This window comes from Meleagris gallopavo, chromosome 1 (genome assembly GCF_905368555.1).
Source record: "Meleagris gallopavo chromosome 1, MGAL_WU_HG_1.1, whole genome shotgun sequence".
Classification (NCBI taxonomy): Eukaryota; Metazoa; Chordata; class Aves; order Galliformes; family Phasianidae; genus Meleagris; species Meleagris gallopavo.
The window spans coordinates 90,962,202-90,980,767 of NC_139404.1; the positions used below are offsets into that span (position 1 = coordinate 90,962,202).

The 18,566-nt window shown below is 50.5% G+C and overlaps 2 protein-coding genes across 3 annotated transcripts in view; one reads left to right on the forward strand and one right to left on the reverse strand.

Annotated features, from left to right (window-relative positions):
• Positions 1-3,985: 3,985 nt before the first annotated feature.
• The window catches only part of LOC146545512 (uncharacterized), a 45,269-nt gene continuing 30,688 nt past the window's right edge, over positions 3,986-18,566 (forward strand). Inside the window, exon 1 of one of the 2 annotated variants that reach the window (XM_085240678.1) lies at positions 3,986-4,519. The gene's annotated coding sequence lies outside the window, so the exon portion shown is untranslated. Of the gene's footprint in view, positions 4,520-6,113; positions 6,251-18,566 lie in introns of those variants that run through there. The other variant, XM_085240666.1, reaches the window with a different exon arrangement.
• Positions 5,265-6,220, reverse strand: LOC146545513 (uncharacterized). The gene has a single exon (XM_085240657.1). It carries the CDS (start codon positions 6,218-6,220, stop codon positions 5,534-5,536), a length of 687 nt encoding a protein of 228 aa, XP_085096783.1. The 3' UTR covers positions 5,265-5,533.

The following is an 18,566-nucleotide window of genomic DNA, read 5'->3' on the forward strand; positions in this document are numbered from 1 at the left end:
TGTGTTAAGGTGCCTAGAGCCTTATACTGGCACCTTTATTTATTTAAATACAAATGAAGAAGGCATTAAATCAATTGTTCTTTTCTCTTTGCTCTCTCTTGTTTTATCATTTCTATCAAGTACTCTTAACTGTATAAGGCTTCTGCTTTTTCAGGTGAATCAGGTACACCAAGAAAGAATCCCAGCCTTGATTTCCTACAGACTAAGGGAAGGGAAGCTGCTCTGAGGGAGCACACCTTACACTGCTATTTGTCTTATGCTGCTGTTTCATTTATATTTCAGGGCACTTCCTAACCTTTGCTGAGCAAGGCTTCAGTCTTACCCCCTGCCTGCCCAACCTTCCTGCAATGCAAAAATAAACAAAGAAAAAAGCTGTGCCATATCCCATTAGTTGAGATCAAAATACAGTTCTCTTATCCCATCAGCTGCGCTGCCTTCCAGCTGGATGTGCCAAATCTATGTGACTTGCTTGCCTCATCTATTATATTAATCTCTAGGTCCTAAAGTTATAGGTGAAAGCTGGGATTCCTGGATTTTGTCATTCTCCTTTAACAGAAAGTTTGTAACTGAATGGCAAACTGTGAGTCGAGGCCTTCTCTTGCTGCCAAACTCCGTAAAAGATAATTACTGCTGGAGTTCAAGTGGTGGCATGTTTTGCAAGAGATCTAGAAGCCTAGTATGCAACCTTCCAGATAGACACTGTAATTGTGCCTATGATTACCCTCCTCCTTTTTTTGTTCCCAGCAATTTATTAAATTCACACACTAAAAACTTGTTGGAAAACTAAAATGTCGTTCAAAAATCTGCTTATTGTGGTGTATCAGAGAACACAATACCTGTATTCTGATTTTGAGTCATTTGTGAAGCTTATGGACTGGTGGACTCACAAGCTGAGAAGTCTGCATACGGTAATTATGTGATGGTAGCATGATGAAGGCAGATTTGCTGGTTTCCAGAGGTGTGGCTCTATGTCTGCACTGTGCAGAGGTCAGAACAAGGGACACTTTTCATTATGGACTGGATTCCCTCTGCTGGAAGTCTGTAAGTTTCTTCTTAAATAGTGACTTTTCACTGCGGTGATATCTCCTACAGATGGATGCAGGCCTCTTTGCCTAGTCTAAATTCTATAGTACTTACCTCATTACTCTCCAAATGATGAGCTGACAAATGCTTTTGCTTGATTTACTGGCAATGTTACAGGTGTTTGGAACACTTGTCAGTACCTTGCTACTACATGTCTAATCTTTCAAACAGTGAGGTGTGCTAGCTTCCTTTACAAAATGTCCTTCTGTGTTTAACAGACTTTGTTCTGGGCTTTATTGCATGCACCCAAAACTTCCAGAGCTCTGCCTTAGGATTCCCCCTTCAGAAAAAACATCAGGCACTGTGTGCACATGTTGACATCACTGGACTTTGGATAAGGAGAAATGAGTGAAGAAGTAGCAAGATGGAGCAGCCTTCCAATTGCTTGTGGAACAAGGGTGGTACATCAGCAGCCCTGAGACAGCAGAACAGAGCCCTCATCCCACCAAGTTCCTGGGTGCAACAGTCTGCAGCACAGGTTTGTGTTCCGCCTTCTGCCTCTCCTGCATTTCTCATTTTAAAGCAGAAAAGGGCGTTTGCTAGTCCAACTCCCAGAGAATGGACTTTACTAAACCCTGTGTAAGTACTACAGTGCTGAGTTCAAACAGGGCAATTGGGCAGAGCAAGCGGGACAGGTGAGAGGTCTCTAGGCATCTCAGCAATGGAAGAGGAACTGCTTGGAAGGGGAAGAACATCCACATTTCGCGCACATTTCTTCCCCAGTTGGGCAGAGCTCTTACTGCTCTTCTTCTGGTTTTGTTGCTAGGAGAGGAGTGCTCTGCCCTCCTTATGGCTATGAATAGCTCGCTCTTGTTTATTCAGCTCAGCTCCGCCTGCTGGTTACAACCACAACCGGCACCATCTCATTGCATGACACCACCATAAAACAATGCAACTGCAACAGGAACAATCCCTCCCCCCCCCCGGTCTCCCCCCCTCCGCCTCTGGCTGTGAAGGCTTAAGAACACCTTTATAATGCACTGCTTCAGAGCTATCCCTTCCCTCCTCTTCCCATACTTCACAGTGCATCCCCTATGCTTCCAGCAGAAAGGTCTCTAAAAGCAGCTGAACGGTGCGCTCTCATTCCCAGAGAGCAAGACTGAGAGCCAGGACCTGCAAATCAGGGCATTATCTCAGAAATCTGGCTTGAGATAAGTGCACAATCACTTCAGAGTCCTCCTCTGGTATTCCAGTGTTGGAGGCTTTTGGGAACTAGAAAAGCGACTTTTCCTTTTTTAGTGAAAACAGAGATTCTTGCATAAGCCCATGAATCCAACATCAGGGACTTTAAGAAAAGGAACAGATGGTTTGAAAATTGGCAATAATGGGATTTCTGAGGTTTTCTTAAGAATATTTTATCTGAGGTCTGACCAGGAATGAAGCTTCTATGGCAATGGCATTAGGCTTCATTGACAGTGGGGAAAACTAATGGGGCCGAGTAAAAGACTCCCCAAAGTGCAGTAAAACGTGACCAAGTGCAACATTTCAAAACATCTGCTACAAGGGACAGAGGGACAGCCAACATGCACGACCAGCTGATGCGTTGTGAGGAGGGATGTGTTACGTGTGGACAAGCAGAGCCAGGCCAGTTCAGAGGAGCATTTACTTGAGAACCCCTATCTTTCTGAACAACCTGGGCACTCAGCTAAGAGGAACGAGCACGAGGTGAGGCATAGCAGCAAAGAGCAGAAGAGGTGTGAATGGTTGCTGCACAGGTACAGGTGAATCAACCTGTCTTTTTCAGCATGGTGATCTTCCACTTGTGCATATTTCCCCGGATTTCTCATCTTTCTCCACCTGGGAATTTTGTTGGGATGAAATTGGAATATCAGAGTTTCCTTTCCACATGCTCATCGGGTCTGTCAGATAGCTGGGCTGCTGAACATCCAGAAATTCAGGATAGGTCAATTGCACGCTGGTGAGGTGTACTGTATAGCATACAAGGACTGAAACACAACGCCTAACGAATCCCCACATTGTCAGACCTGCTGTGCAGGTGATCTGCCTATGTGCCTCGCAGAGGTGTCTGGTCTACTGGGCATGCACAGGTCTGCATGGTGCAAGTGTGTGTACTCCTGCTTGGGACACAAGACAAGCACAGTACTATTGTTTCTTTACTCATTCTTGAAACATTTGTAGAGGAGGTGGGAGATGAATGCTTCAGTGCAGTGGAAAAAGGAAGCAGGTATGTATGTAAACTAGACTATCCCACTATCTGCCTCTTTACAGGAGCCATCTCATCACTTTAACTAGAGTTGGGGTCCTATCATATCATTCTGTATGTACATGCACATACAGAAAATGTTTTATCTCTCTCCCCCCAAAGCAAACAAATAAACCCACCAAACATCATACAGTCTGAATTAAGAAGTGCCAATAAGGGATATTGTAATTCCTACTTGACAGACAGGGAAATTAATCCCAGATATGAGTCAAGTAAAGCTCTTGATCTCCTGAAGCAGGATTCAGATGAATTTCAGATACCTGTGTGCAAGATACGACGCTGCAAACCCTTGCTCAGCTGATGTCTGGTTCTGGGGATGCCCAGAACCCTCAGGCCCATCAGCTTTGACTGTGAGATCCCTGGCTTCAGCAGCTCTGCTCTGTACCTGTCCTCCTGCTTGACAAAGCTTAGCACAGCAGCAGGCGAATCCAGAAACAAAATGCTTCTGTGCCTCCAAGAGCGTGCCTCCAGGATGGGCACTGTACAAAATTGCTAAGCTGATGCTTCCTGGTAAGGTGCAGCATCCAGGCGGGTTAAAGCACTCCTGGAAGATTCAGAAGCCCCAGCCTGTGCTGCCTGCTCTGCCCCTGGCGTTTCCAGTCTGTGTCTCCCGTGGAAGTGCTCCAGCTTCTGAGCCGCGCCTGTTTGAGGAGAGAGGGTATGCTCTCCTCTCCTGCCAACGGCGTTGTGGTTTCCCTGGACACACACTGGGGTGGAAGCATCTGCAGGGATCGGCACTCTGCTTGTTCCGCATTTCACCTGAGGAGAGGGGGATGCCCACGTCCCAGTCCACCCTCAGGTGACCGCTTCTGAATTTTATCTCGCGTCTCTTTAATGTAGAATTCAGAGACAAGCACTTGGTGAAGGGACCCGTGTTTTCCTTCGTACGTGGAGTGCCATGAGATCAATGAGATTAAACATGTGCTTACACGCTGTCCTGAACTGGGGCCATGAGGAGAGCAATGGGAAAGTAAACAGAAGAGAAACGTTATGGAAATGAAGGAAGAGGGAAAATCCACCCCGCCAGGAGCAGCAGCTCTCATCATCTGCAAGAAGACACGGTCTCATCCAGGGCTGGTTAGATTCTAGCAGATCCGGGGGCTGGCAGAGAGGACGAAGTCATCTTCATTGAGGTACAAAAGCAGCCTAAAAAGTGAGACTGAGAGCGGCCAAGAGAGGCTGTTTCTGCTGGGTGCAGCCTTCCTAGACAAGGTGAGTTTAGCCCTGGGTTGTTTTTTTCCCATTAGCAGAATGCGGATCTGAAAATGATCAGGCTTCAACCTGTGGCAGCCTGGGGAGGTTTGTTCTCCCTTAAAGGACTATATGAGAAGATGTAGAAATCCTGAACTTTTTAGGATGGCTTGAGTGTACCCCAGCTTTTATGGCACCCTGACAAGACCCAGGTCTCTCATTCAGAAACAAACTGCGTTCAGCTCCTCTCAGGGCAGAGCTCTGGCACCGTGAAGAAGCTTTGGTGTACAGTTATGATGCATGTGTGCACACTGGTTTTCTAGCCTGGCTGTGCTTCCCCCAGCCTGTTCCTCTCTCCATCTCCAGCCATTCTTGGTCACAGTCTTTCTTCCTTGCTTGACCTCCATTTCTCTTTCCTAGGAAACACATCATTTGCATCTGTCCTAGTATCCGAACTACAAATTGGACCTGATTAAAATTCTTCACAGAGCAACATGGACTAATACAGAACTTCTATTATTCTATGACTCAATGAAACTTTTGGGAGATTGTAGGAGCTCTGCGTTCGGGAGGTGGCTTCTCTGTTGGGCTCTTAAATTCAGAACCATGCATTCTCCCTTCTGTTGCAGATTTGCAAGATGACCTTGGTAGGTCACTTTGTCTGTCTGACTTTGTTTTACCCCTCGTTAAATTTAGATAAAAATACTTGCTCGAGTTAGTGAAGTGTCTTTGAGATCGTTGGACAAAAAAGCTATTCGCGTGGCAATTATTGTGATTATAATAATTATTTTTATTAAATGAAACCAGCTGATGCTTGTGCAACACTTCTGGGCTCCGCTGTCCTTTTCCGCTGAGCCTCACAGAAAAACCCTTTGTTGTCCCTGGACAGGGATGTGTTTTTTGAGATGGAGTTTTGTGGTTTTGTTATGAAACCTATGACAGTGGGTCATGTGGCTCCTCGCTGTGCCGACTGAACCCTCGTGAACCCGTGCACCAGGCACACCGCTCCGTGATTCACACTGGCCACGTTTTAGTTTATCTTCTGCAGGATGGAGGGCGCGTAGGCCTGGATGGCTGGGGTGCCACCAAAGGGCTCAGCCCCAGCCCGAGCTCAGGGGCGTTGCGTGGCCTGGGAGCCACTCCGATTTCCTCACTGGGTTCCCACGGAAGCCCCAGAGAGCTGGCGGTCCCTGGGGCACGGGCCCGCACCCCCCAAGAGGAGCCGGAGCTGGGATGGGGACGACGGCCATGTGAGATGGCTCCCGCCACCTCGGGCACGTCGCGCCCACCGCCCAGCAGCTCGGTGGCGGAGCTCGATGGGCACCGCGGCTCTCGGCCGGGCTCCCCGCGAAGGAGGGAGGCCCAGCCGGAGCGGTCCCCAGGGGCCGGGGGCCGCCGCCGCCGGTGCGCGCGAGGCGGGGGAGGCCGCGACGCGTCCCGCCCGCCGCTGGGGCGGGGGAGGCGGCGGGAGGGGGCGCCTCGTTTGCGGCTTGTCAGCAGCCGCGGGAGGCGAGCGCCGTGCGCCAGAGCCGCTTGGCATGAATGCCTGGGCCGTACCAAGCGCCGCGGCGCCCGCGGGGGGAGGCCGCCCCGCCGCCCCGCCGCCCCGCGCAGACAATAGGCCCCGCCAGCCTTCCCCCTAAGTTGCCTTGATGCTGCCCTAGCGCCCTGCGAGCGCAGGCCGGGCCGCCGGCCGCCTCCCGCCGCCCGCCCCGCCGCCATGCCGCGCAGCGCGCCCTCCGCCTGAGGCAGGTAAGCTGCGGCCGCCGCCCGGCCCGGCCCCGGGACGCCTCCGCCTCGGCGGCCGCCGGCGGTGCGTGCCGCAGTCCGGCCCGGCGCTGCGCGGCGCGGCGCGGCGGGGGGCGGAAAGTTTTGCGGCGGGCGGGCGGCGCCGTGCCTCGGTTTCCCCCGTGGCGGCGGGGGGACGCGGGGCGCGTCACACCTGTTGGCGGCCGGGCCCGGGGATCCCCCCCCGGGGTCTTTTGTCGGCGGGGCCCGGGAGGGTGGAGGGGGCGGTCCGCGCGCGGTTGCGTTTCGCGCCCCGGGTTCCGTGAATCCCGGAGGGGTTCTGCCCTCGGAAAGCCTCTCCGCGCCTCTCGGGAGGTCTGTAAGTTTGGCATCGGGTTTCGCTGGTTTGTGGTCGTTTCGGTGAAAATAAGCGACGGACTGCGCGAATCCGTCGTCCCCGCGTCCCGACGCAGCCCGAGCTGAGCGGGAGTCGAAGGGGGAGAGGGCGGGCGGCCGTGCCCCGCAGCCGGCGCCGAGAGCGGAGCCTCGCTGCCGGGGGACGCGGGGAGCGGAGGTGGGGAGGGAGATGCCGTCGTCCTGAGACCCCGCTCAATCCGGCGGGGAAGATGGAGGCTCTCGCTGCTGTTGCTGCTGCTGCTGGAAAAAAAAAAAAAAAAAAAAAAAAAAAAAAAAGCACACACACACACACACAAAAAAACGTGCACGGCACAAATCTCAGCCGGTTTCTCTCGGCATCGCTGCCTCCCTCCGCAAAATAAATAAATAAGCAGCGAAAGAATCAAAGCAGAAAAGCATGGCTGGGTGTAGCGCTCTCCGCGATGCCTCCTCCATCCCGCGCTGTGCAGGCGGAAGCCCGGTGATGGAGGCGTGCGGGGAGACGCGCTCCGGGGTTTTGGGCACGGCAGGGGAGAGATCTCGGGCTGGGCTTGGAAGCTTGGAATGGGCCTCGTTGGGCAGTGAGGTGGGGACGGAGATGCTGGCCTCATGCAGGCGGACCAGTGAGGAGCTTGCGCTGCCGGCTCCAATGGTTTTGGTGCTGATGGAAAACCAGTAGGAGAGGTGCTGGCAGGTAGGGAGCAGGGGGATGAGGGTGGCCGATGGAGACCTGGGAGCAGCTTGGAAATGAGGGGGAATTTTGAACTCAGTGAGGGCACGAGCAAGGGGCAAGCGTGAGTGAGCCAGATGTGGGGCAGCAGGACTTTGGGGCACAGGAGGAAGTGGAGGTCTGTGTTTCGCTGCTGAGCAGGGGAAGGGAGAGCTCCTCGTAAGCAGCCTGAGGGCTGGTGGCAGAGAGTGTGTGGCTTGCCTTGTCTGTGAGTGGTGTAGGGGACCTTCTGTTAGCGTGACTTGGTGAATCTCTGTTGATTATGTTGGAATCTAGTGACAGCAAGGACAAATCTGATGCTTTCCAAGCTTTGGTGAAGTAGGCCTAGGGGTGAAGTCAAGCTTCTCACATGCACTCTACTCCTATTCTCGGAAGCAGCAAGTTTTTGCTGATGTATCTGCATGAGTGGCATGCTGTCCCTCCGGAGGGGCAAGGAGTACATGTTATAAACATGGTTCTTGGTAGGCATGGCTCGGTTCTCTTGTTTTCCTCGCTGTGAATCAGAGCTCATTCTATCAGTGAGACACTGGTAGGATTTTACATCCGACTTTGCATGAGAGCTGATGTGAGATACAGGGCAGTCAAGACCAAAAACCAAGATGTGCCACACTTTGGCATTTCTGTTCACTACAGCAGTCCTGTGATGGAGCATACGCACACTGCAGACATCACACACACAAACAATGCCATAAAAATTTTATGCACATATACATGCAGAGAGCTGATCTCGGGTCAGACATTCTCTGTGTGTCTCTTATTGAAGATGAGGAGAGAAGGAAGGCAATGCCTGTGCCTGGCAAAGAGGCTGGCATGCTGTGCACATGGACGTATTGCACATGTGCACGCTCTTCCCATCCTCTCTGGGATCACCTGCCTGGATTGCAGCCGGGTTGGCAGCGTGGCCAAGTTCTGCCCCCAGATGGCAATTTGATGCCCTTTCTGTTTTTGGTTTGTGCCGAACAGCAGAGACCACTAATGGGCCCCTGCTTGGTGTGAGGAGAGTAGAGGCCAAGGGCTAAACAGGCACAAAGGCGATGGCAAGGAGACTTGGGCAGAGCCACAGCAGGGATGCTGGGGAGGGAGCAGGGCCCTGGAGAGGGCAGTGAGGCGGCAGCACTGAAGCGAAGGCGTGAGGACACCATGTTGGGGGAGGAGAGCAGGCTGCTGTTTCCACATCATCTGAAAACTCAACCTGCTGTCAGGACAGAAGGAAGGCTTGTGCATATTTTATGTCACTTTTCTCCTTCTAGGACAACCTGCAGATCTGATCAGCGATGCACTTTAAAATCCTAGATGCGTCGATCAGTGAGGGTGACTGGAGGACAGGAAAGATTCTTAGCCTTCTGCCCCTCTCCTTTGTGGACGGCTCTGTCCCATGCTGCCATTCCCCACAGAGTGCATATGCAATTAAACCTCACCTACAGCATAGGATGTGCCTGGCTGCATGAGACGGGGACAGAAAATGGCAATGTCTCAGGGCTGGGGGGGGCAGGGAAAGGAGCCGTGTCTGTCACTGCCTGCGGACAGCTAAAAGGAGACTAAACGCGCAAATTGGTATTCCTTTGAGCTGGTTGCATGTTACTCCAGTCAGCTCCTCTCTTGTGGCTGAGATCTTCAGCAATAGCTCAGGAGTCAGTGGGGTTGGCAGTAAACAAAACACTTTTCACTCCTCCCGCTTGCATTTCGCACTTTTTGGGATTGTCAGGCACGAAGGTTTGTCCTCGTAGGTTCTTCAGCGCCACTCTGATGTGGCAGAGCCTCAGTTGCTGCTGGTGCCTCCAGAGATGTGAGCCCCACAGATGCTCCCTGCCAGCACCTAAGGGTGTATGTAGGCTTCTCAGGCATAGTGGTTTTGATAAGAGCCTTGCAGACATAAACACACACAATATTCCTGCAAGCAAGCTCATTGCCCATTTTGGGGGTACTTAGGAAGCAGATACTTTTGCTCTGTGATGTGGATTCATGCGTTAGTACTCAAGTTGTCCCCACTTTATCCTTCACTTCTCCCATTGCAGAAAGAGCGGTCTCAAACACAGAGGTCTTGCAGAAGGTGGGTCCTGATGGTGGACAGCGTGGCAGGGTCCCACAGCATCGTGTGAATGAAGCATGTGTTTTGCACTGAGCGTGACTCACACTGCGATAAATTTTGCTTGAGCTATGCCTAAACTCGGTGCTCTGTTGGACAATGAGTTCTGTTCTGTCCTTGCAGCACAAAGCAGCGCAACTTGCCAGTGACATGGACTCTACATGTATTCCCATAACAACAGTATTACAAACATATGGGGAACCTGGTAGAGCAACTGCCGTCCCTGTCTCCATGCAAAACAAGGAGCTGGTTAACAAAAACTCAAGTGTCTGAAGCTGTATCTCCCCAGACTGTGATCTCATCAGATTTCCCAAGCTAACCACAACCTGGTCACTGCTTGGATCATGGACTTGGGGGCGGGGGGAAAGGCAGCTTGCAGGAATCGCTATTTGTGATTCAGCCCGCTTCCCTCTGACTCAGTGCTGAACCATTCCTCAGTAGGGTATTTGGGGATAGTGTGCTTAGAACATCGCGCATCAGTTTAGTTCTTGGAAGTTGTGCAGCGCCCGGGTTTGCTTACAACTGAGCTTGCCTCAGCATCTTTCAGAAGAAACGTAAAAACAAAACTGTGAAAACTATTTCTGGCTGTTGAAGACTCCACAGTAATTTTTGCAAGCGAAGGAGGGGGGTGGTCGTAGCCCTGGGCGCTTTGCCAGGTTCCAGCTCAGGAAATTGCAATCTATCTAGGTAAAACTCCCCTATAGTTTAAATGAAAAAGGTATTCTTCTCTTACTGTCTTACACCGTGAGTGCTGTGTTTCTTGGGAGCCTGGAGCAGATAGTACACTGGAGGCAGAGAAGTGGTTACGGCTGCTTGCTGGGAGATTTTTATGCAAAACCTGGGCCTTTTTTGCATTTTTGAGATGCTTCTAATTGCAAAATGCTGTATGCACTTCAAGTTATTAGAAGGCTTGGCTGAACGTGGATCAGTGTGCAAGTGTAAGCATGAGGCAGTATGCTGGGTGCTGTTTGCACAACGGGCAGGCAGACAGCAAATGCATGTTTTTCCTATGGCAGAAAAACAAGGAGCGTGTTTTTAGTCTGCATCTGTGAGCTGGATTTTGTATGTTTAGCAGCAGTTGCTTTTGTAAGCTGCTGCTAAAGCACGTAACTGGCCGTGTGCAATTGCAGTAATGGAATGTGAAAATGCAGCTACACACAGACCTGTAATCTTGCATGCAAAATACGGCTGGTCTAGTTCTCCAGGTACAAAAAATGGCCTAAGATCATACTTGCCTTTCCATTTAACTGCGCTCACCTGCACTTTTCAGGTGGCAGCTGTGTGTATGGAGTGCTGAATGATTATCCTTGCTATTTTTGCTCTGAGGAGGAGGAAATTAAATCATTACTGGTGGTCTGGGTAGTCTATGTGTCATGGTAAGCACAGGATGGAGCTCTGGGGAGTGACAGCGATAATTTCATAACTCTGAAATCCTGAGGAAATGCGTAAAAATGGGAGAAGAGCGAAGCGGTGACCTTCCCTTTGCAATATGCATTCATTGCATTAACCATCGAGTCAGTTAATGATGCCAGGATCTGGCTTTGCCTTCTGCCACATCCCATGCTCCCAGGGCTCCCTAGAACAGCAGTGTTTTGGCACAGATGGATGCAGGGCTACATGTCGGACCGGTACAGGGCAGCACACACGTGAGCACGGCGCATCCTAGTCCAGGTTCAGCAGGCACTGGCGAGCTGACGGTGGCTCGCTGATGAGTCGCTCACTTTCTCTGCCACTTCACTCTGCAGCTTCTCTGGTGACACGGATAACAAAGGGCTGCTCAGAGGTAGGTGATATGGATCTCTACAGCTGAATGGAGCCCACTAAACCTGAGTCACCGGCAATTCTCACTAGCACTGGAGCTTGGGTGTCACCATCCAGACCCTGGCTGGGGTGACTTCGGACAGTGCGCCGAGTGAGAAGGCTGCACATTTGCTATGAAATCAGGAGGCAGGAGTTTATTCCTGAAAAACATGATGATGTTTTGGGGTTATGCCCATCTTGCCATCCTGGGTCCTTGACTGCAGACGCTTCCATTTTGCATGATGCTCGTTGTAATTGAATCTATCAATGTATATTTAATACAGTTGGCACCACAGTTCGTAACTAGGCACTGCTTCCCAGCCTTCTGTCACTTGCTTTCACAATTACCATCTTCAAGTCGCAGCGGATGCTGCTGCTCGGCTTTGTCCCATTGTCATGCTGGCTTTGAGGACCCGCATATGGCAGCCTCCCCGTAGTCCCGTCCCTGGGCCTGCGTGTCAGCAGGTGTTCCAGAGCTTGGTTAACAGGACCGAGATCTGTTGGGTTTTATTCTCCTCTCTGGTTTGCTAAGTGTGATCACCGGTGAGTCCTTTAACCTTGGCTGGCCTCGGCTGACTTATCTACCCCAGAAAGGTGTTGTAAGGCTTGATTATTGCCAGCTCTTCAGAGACATGAGGGGGAAAAAGTGCATTTTATTCAGAAACGTCTCTGACCTGTCTGGCCTCTCTGAGCCATCTTGGTGGTGCTAGGAGGTAGTCTCTGTACTCCTTTAATAATGTTTCTTTAATTTTTCATCTGTACATTCACCCACTCTCTCAGCTGCATGTAAAAATGCCAAGCTGTCTGAAGTCATGGAAATGTTTCTATAATCTTGACAGCCACGACAACCGTTCCTCCTCAGTGGTAAACAAACAAGGTACACAACCCGCCATTAACATCAGTTTATAGCTGAGGGACCTTGGTCACTCACCGAGAGGGGAATCCTAGACAGCTCCTGAGCATGCAAGTGATGAAGGAGCGCTGCCTGGGGTTAAGAGAGCACCTGATCCTGTGGGCTCTTGTGTAGAGTGGGTGACTGGGAAGCTCTGTTTGCCTGTGTGCATAGAGGAGAGCAAACAGGCACCGGGTATCTGGTTTATTCAGGGCTCTTGCATGCCATATTTGACTCAGGTGTATGTGACTTTAGGGGTTTGATGTTTATTTGTGTGCACGGAAAGACAGTTTTCTGCAGTGGCAGCTGAAACATGAAGGTGGTACAAATGAAGCTGGATAAATATTAGATCCTCTAGAAGGACAAAAACAAACAAACAAACAACCTCTGCAAATGGAAGGTGTTGGTGTGTGCACTGGAGGAGCAGAGCCCCTATTACTCTTCCTTGTGAGCTTCTGGGGAAGGTTAGCAGCTGGACCTGTGCTGTAGTGTCCCTGCTGATGATTCTCCAAAAGAGCTGTCTCTTGTTTTGGTGCATTCTAGGCTAATTCACTGCAAGTACCTCTAAATTTGGATCTCTAGAGATTAAGTGTTGGTGAAAAAGAGCAGGTGCGGCTCCTTTAGCTACTTTGGTTGATCTCTCATTCTTCTCTCAAGCTATCTTCCTACTATCTCTGGGTAGTGATCTTTCTCTGCTATGCTCAAGAGGAGAACATCAGGGTTGTTCTTCACCTGTGTCTCTGACAGGAGTGTTTAAGTAGGAAGCTAAGCTTTTTTTCTGCCATCTCATTCATCCACTGCATCCCTCAGCCTCTGCACCTTAGCTCCTCCATTCTTAAAATGAGGATGACAGGTCTTCTCTCTGCCTTCACAAAATCTTTGAGAGATAGGGAGAAAAAAGCTCAAAGCTTTCTTCCTTCTCAGGGAGACCATAAATCCTTCTCTCACTCTTCCTCTCCCTCCCTTCTCTCTCCTATTTTTCTCTCATTTTAAGAGTTCTTATTATATTCTGTCCCTCTAGGTCTCCTCTACTTCCACCACTCTGGCAATCTGTTTCTCTCTGCTGTTTCCACATCCCCTTCTATTTGCAGCTCCCTTCCTTCTGTTCATGTCATTTTATTCTCTCACCCTGTATCTCCTACCCTCCCCCATTATTCGTGTGCCACACTCTTCATTTCTCCTCTCTCCGGTTGATTCTCCTGGATCCCTCCCTTGTGAGTCTCTCCACCTTGGACCTCTTTTTGCTTTCCTGTGCTGCCTATCCTCATAGCTTCGCTGCATGGGAGCTGCTGACTGTGCCTGCAGGCCAGGCTAGCAAGGGCTGAGAGAAAATGACAGCACATGGGATCAGCCTGACAGCCTGAAGTCTGTCGTCTCGCATTTTGCCTCCTCGAGTCCCTGTACCTCCTTGGACACAGCCTCATGGCTTGCTCTGGTCCTGGCTGCTTGTTCTACTCCCACACTCCCTACCATCTCCTGGCTTTTTGTGATCTACCTGGCTGTGGTACAGCCACCTCCTCTGGCTATCACCCGGAGATATCTGTGCTTGTCACAGGCAGAGCGACAGCCCCTGCACGTAGGAGCTCTTTCCCAGGGTGGGCTGCAGTGGTGCAGCAGGCTGATGGGAGTGCTGGCCAGGTCGAGGCTCCTGGCAGCAAAGCATCAAAAGGTCACACAGATGACCGTGTGCTCAAGTTTAGCCAGTGTCTGTCAAGACAGGGCACGGTGACTTTCTCCACCATTTCTAAGTAACATCACATTTGTCCCTGCCAGGCATGACTCAGTCCTAGGCTAATAGAAGTCATGGGCTTTGGCTCTATTACCCAAACAGTTCCTGATTTCCCTCTTCTGTCTTTGCAGCAGACTGACCTTGCATCCATCCCTCATGCTCTATGCAAGGTGCCATACATCCTTTTCAGTTTTTCCCACAGCTGTTTCTCCCCCCTCTCTGTACTTGCTTCACCAGTTTTACTTGGTCCTTCCCTCCTGCTTTGACTCTGGGATAGGTCTCTCCTCAAACTCTTACTATCATGTTCTTCAGCCTTGTTTGCCTCCCCATCTAGCTTCCTTGTCTCCCTGGTCATGCTGTCAACTGGAGAGGAGGGAGAAGGGACATTGAGACAGCAGATCAGAGAGCAGAGGTGGAATGCAGGGTACTACTGGGTCAGTGTCCATTGCTTGCTGGTGGCTTTCATCTCTCCCAGATGTGTGCTATTAATGACACAGCAAAAGTCACTTCTCCCAGAACAGTGATTTTCCCATTGCTTCTACTTCACTATCAGCAAGCTCCTGAAAGGTTAATAAAGTCCTACAATGCAAAGAGAGAAAGCACATCTTCCCATGTTTTGCATCAATTAATCCTGTAGATGATGGAGCAGCCCATGTACACGTGGCCCTATCCTTGAGTCTCGTCACCCAAAATGCAGCCCCTCAGAGTGCCACGTAGGTGACCTGCTCGCTCCTGTCCTTGTCATCAGCTTGGGTCAAACTTGGGGAAAAAGCCATGGCTTCCTTACTCATCTCAATGCATGTTTCATTGCATCTCATGGGACCGGGGAGGAGTGCCTAGGAGTATCTGCAAACCTCCCCTGCCTCCCATTGCAGTGGATCCTTTCTTCTCACAGATCCTCTTTAGAAAATGCCCTGTATCAGGTTTCAGACCCACTGAATTTTTCTCTGTCTGAGAAGGATGGAAAAAATCATTCAATTGGTTTTGAATCACATGAGTGGGAGCAGGAACCAATCCCAGAAGATAAGTGCTCTGACCTTTACCTTGCTCGGATAACTGAAAATGATAACAAATAAATACATCTTGTTTCTAAGCTAGACTTAGGGATGTGTTCCTGCCGGATGCTGTGGGAGCCAGAGCGAGGGCTCTTATGAGGGCTGGGAATTCAAAACAGGCAACTGCTGCAGTAAGCAGCAGCCCCTTCGCTTTCCCTTTAAAAATGCAGCCAGTCCCGACCCAGATGTTTGAGATGGAAGGGGACAGGGTCAGTGTCCCATCTCACCTGCCGTTCTGCTGCTGGGACCCTGGGTGTTTTTCTGGACTGGCACTGTCAGAGACCATCATCTTCTGCAGCTGCCCCATGGGAGGTGCTGTGGAGATGGTCTCTCTGCAGAAGGGTGGTGACAGGAGGTATTTGTTCCTGGGGTCCTGTGGTGCAGTGTGCAGCTCAGGCACTGACTAGAGACAGCCTGTATCCTGAAGGACTTCTTGGAGTCCAAAATTAGGGCATTCTTGGTGCTTTCTGTAGTGGTTGTGACTTGATGTTCTTCCACCTGGGTGTTGCTTCCCTTCTTTCCTCTGTTACTCAGGGAGCTTGTTTGCTTGGTTTCTGCCGTCCAAACCACTGGCAGCTCAAAAGAGTCCTGTATGCAGAGCTCGGGGAGGACGTTAGGAGGCTCCTGGCATTCAGTCAGCGTAAAGCGTCTTGTTTATTGGTGTTTTCTGCTCAGGTGGGATGCACTTCTGTTCTCAAGCTAGTGAATTTCTCCCCTTTAACCATTCAGAGAGACCCCTTTGGCCCAGCGTGTGCTTCTGCTGAATGCTGCCCTGATGATGTATCCTCCATTGCCTTGCTCAGGCTTTGGGTTCGACGGCTGTGTTTCTGTTAGAAGATCTCCAACCCACCCCTTTCCTCACGATACCCAAATAAATGTGATTCAACGGGCCACGGGCTGCTCTGTTGCAGCATGTGGAAGCATGTGCGTTTCCAGTATGCAATCTGATATGCGTATGGATGATTGCATTTGTAGTCTGCTGGTGTATCTGGGCCAGAGGAGGTAGCACGGAAGGCCTGGGCAGCTGGGAAGAAAGGAATGACAGGACTGCCAGAGGAGGGAGGAGTGAACTCTGGAGCTGCGATGGGAGTGGGTAACAACAAGTGGAGGGGGGGGAGGATCAGATTTAGGAGCCATGTTGCTCACTGAAGAAAATGGCAGAAGTAGAATATTGTTTGCAGAGGATTCCTGTGTGTGATGTATGAATCTTATACTGATGTGCCACACAGCGAAGTGGCACTTCTCTGGAAATGCCTCAGGCATCTGGAGGGTCTGCTCCAGGAGGTGTTGTTACCGGCTTAAGCTGGTGTAGGGAATCCTTCTGGGCTCCCCTCTGACAGGCTTTGGGAAAGAGAAGCCTGTTCGGGAGGGAGGCGTGTGGAAGGGAAGGGGGGGAGCTGTGACTCACCAGGGAACAATGATCATGTGAGGACAAAAGGGCAGGCTGGAAGAAGACCTGAAGACAATGGCACATTCCTGGTGTCAGTGGCTTTGGCTCTGGGGTTCGGGCTTGAAGTGGAAGAAAACATTAAAGAATGAAGTGTTTAGGAGCAATAAAAGGAGCTGGTGAGAGAAAGCCAACAGGAAAGAGAAAGCAGGTTTTACTGCGTGCAGAGTTGTTCGTCACCTTGAAGCAGATCTTGGAAATCTTGAAGAAGCTGGAAGAAAGGATGCCAGGGAAGGGGTGACCTGTGTGGTGAATGTGATGGACCTGTTCTGTACTATAGCACAGACTTGTCAGTTTGCAGCCTCAGCGGCTGTGACAGGCTGAGCAGAGGTGTTGAGTTGCTCTGGAGTGCGGGGATGGGAGGCCGTGTATGTTTGTGATGTTAGTAGCACAGACAGGTGAGGCTGAAGATCTGAGTCCTGCCTTGCATTTGCAGGATGTCCAGTTACTTCAAAAGGTGCTTTTCAATAAGTGGCTTTCTTTCAGTCAGTGTGAAGCTGAAATCAGCAAACAGTGCAGGAGAAAATCACACCGCTGTTGCAAAAAACATCTTTCGGGTGAAAAACAACAGTTGAATTCCTGTTCGACTTAATCCCTAAGCTAACCAGATAAAGATCCAGCACTCAAAGGTTTTGTTTTTAAGCTTTGTCTTACCACTGGTTCAACCCAATTGGCATTAGGCAAGGAACACTGCACTGCCTGCCTGCTGCTGTTTCCATCAACCAAAGGCAGGTCTAAGTGGTAGTTTTGCTAACAGCTGCTTTGACTTGGTGTCTCTTTACCTGAGAGTCTCAGTGCTGAGCTGGTGCAGAAATTCTGAGACTAGGGGAGAGGAGGAGAAGCTGCAACATAAACACGGCTTGACAGGCTGTCCTTTATTTTTTCTGAGTGCAGTGAGAAGTCGGCTCTGTTAAAACCAGCCAGGCTGTAAGCAGAGTTAGCCTGAGAGAACAGGAGCTCCATTTGCTAGTCAGCTGCTTCCCTCGGCCGTGCTGCGAGGTGTGCTGAGCCTCTGTTACCAAACGCTTGGGATGTAATTTCTAACCATACACAGCATCCATGCACATTGTGCAACAAGTACATTCAGTGCGCTTAAGAAATGCTTTGGTGATAGAAGTGCGCTGAGAAGGTGACTGGGACTGGGTGAGGGTGATTGATAGGTTTTCCTGGACTGGACCACGATGGGATATGGCTCTGTTAATGTACGGTGTCCTTTAGAGCAGGCGGTGACTTGGGCCAGCCAATGGGAATGCCACCGGAGAGCATTGCTGCACCTTGGGAAGAGCCCTGAGGTCTGGGACTTGGGTTCCAGCAGGGCTTCTCTGCTGGGGAGGGACAGTCTATCTCAAAAGCCAAGTGCTGGTGAGTCCAGGAGCGATACAATCACCCCTGGATTTTTTTTTGTGTGTGTGAACTCCTAGAAGTCATCTATGTTGGTATAAATGAGATCATTTGGCCTAATTAGTTCCAAGCTTAATTAGCAGTAATTATCCCAACATGGGAGTAATACCCGAGTAGGAAGTACTGAGTCCTCGATTAGATAGATCTCTAATTGGTGTTACAATATTGTAATTAAAGCATGCTTATACGCCTCTGCCTCTACAAGTGATTTGTTTTATGTCTGATTAAACAGGGAGTCCGGCAGCCTCGAGGAGGCCAGGACATCACCGCTGATTGAAACACTGTATTATTCTTTGTTATAGGAAAGAGATGATGAATCACATCCACTAGAAAACACTGTGGGCCAAATTAATCCTCAGAGTAATTGCTGCTGGAGTTGGGGAAATTGCAACAGGGGTGAATTTGGCCTCGAGTACATAAGCTCTATCTGTATATCACACAGTTAAACAAATACTCATTTGAATGTGCAGTCTGGCAATTACACAATCAGACAAATGCAAGTAACTTAATCTGCATTTGCAATCTGGATTGCACGGGTGAGCTTATTTCGCAGCCGTCGCTGCGAGAGGACCTGCTCTGCTCAGGTGCTGCAGTCATCTGGACGGGAACACTTCATCCTGGGGCCTGCAGCAGTTCGGATGGCTGCCACGGGGTGCTGTGTCTATGCTGCAGGGAGCCAGAGGTGCCTGGGGGGTCCTTGAGAGCGCCTTGCTGGTCAGCAGAGAGTCCCCATCCTTCAGCATTAACGCCTCTAATCTGTCCGGTTCCAAGCAGCAAGCCCTTTGAGGGAGCAGATAATCCTAC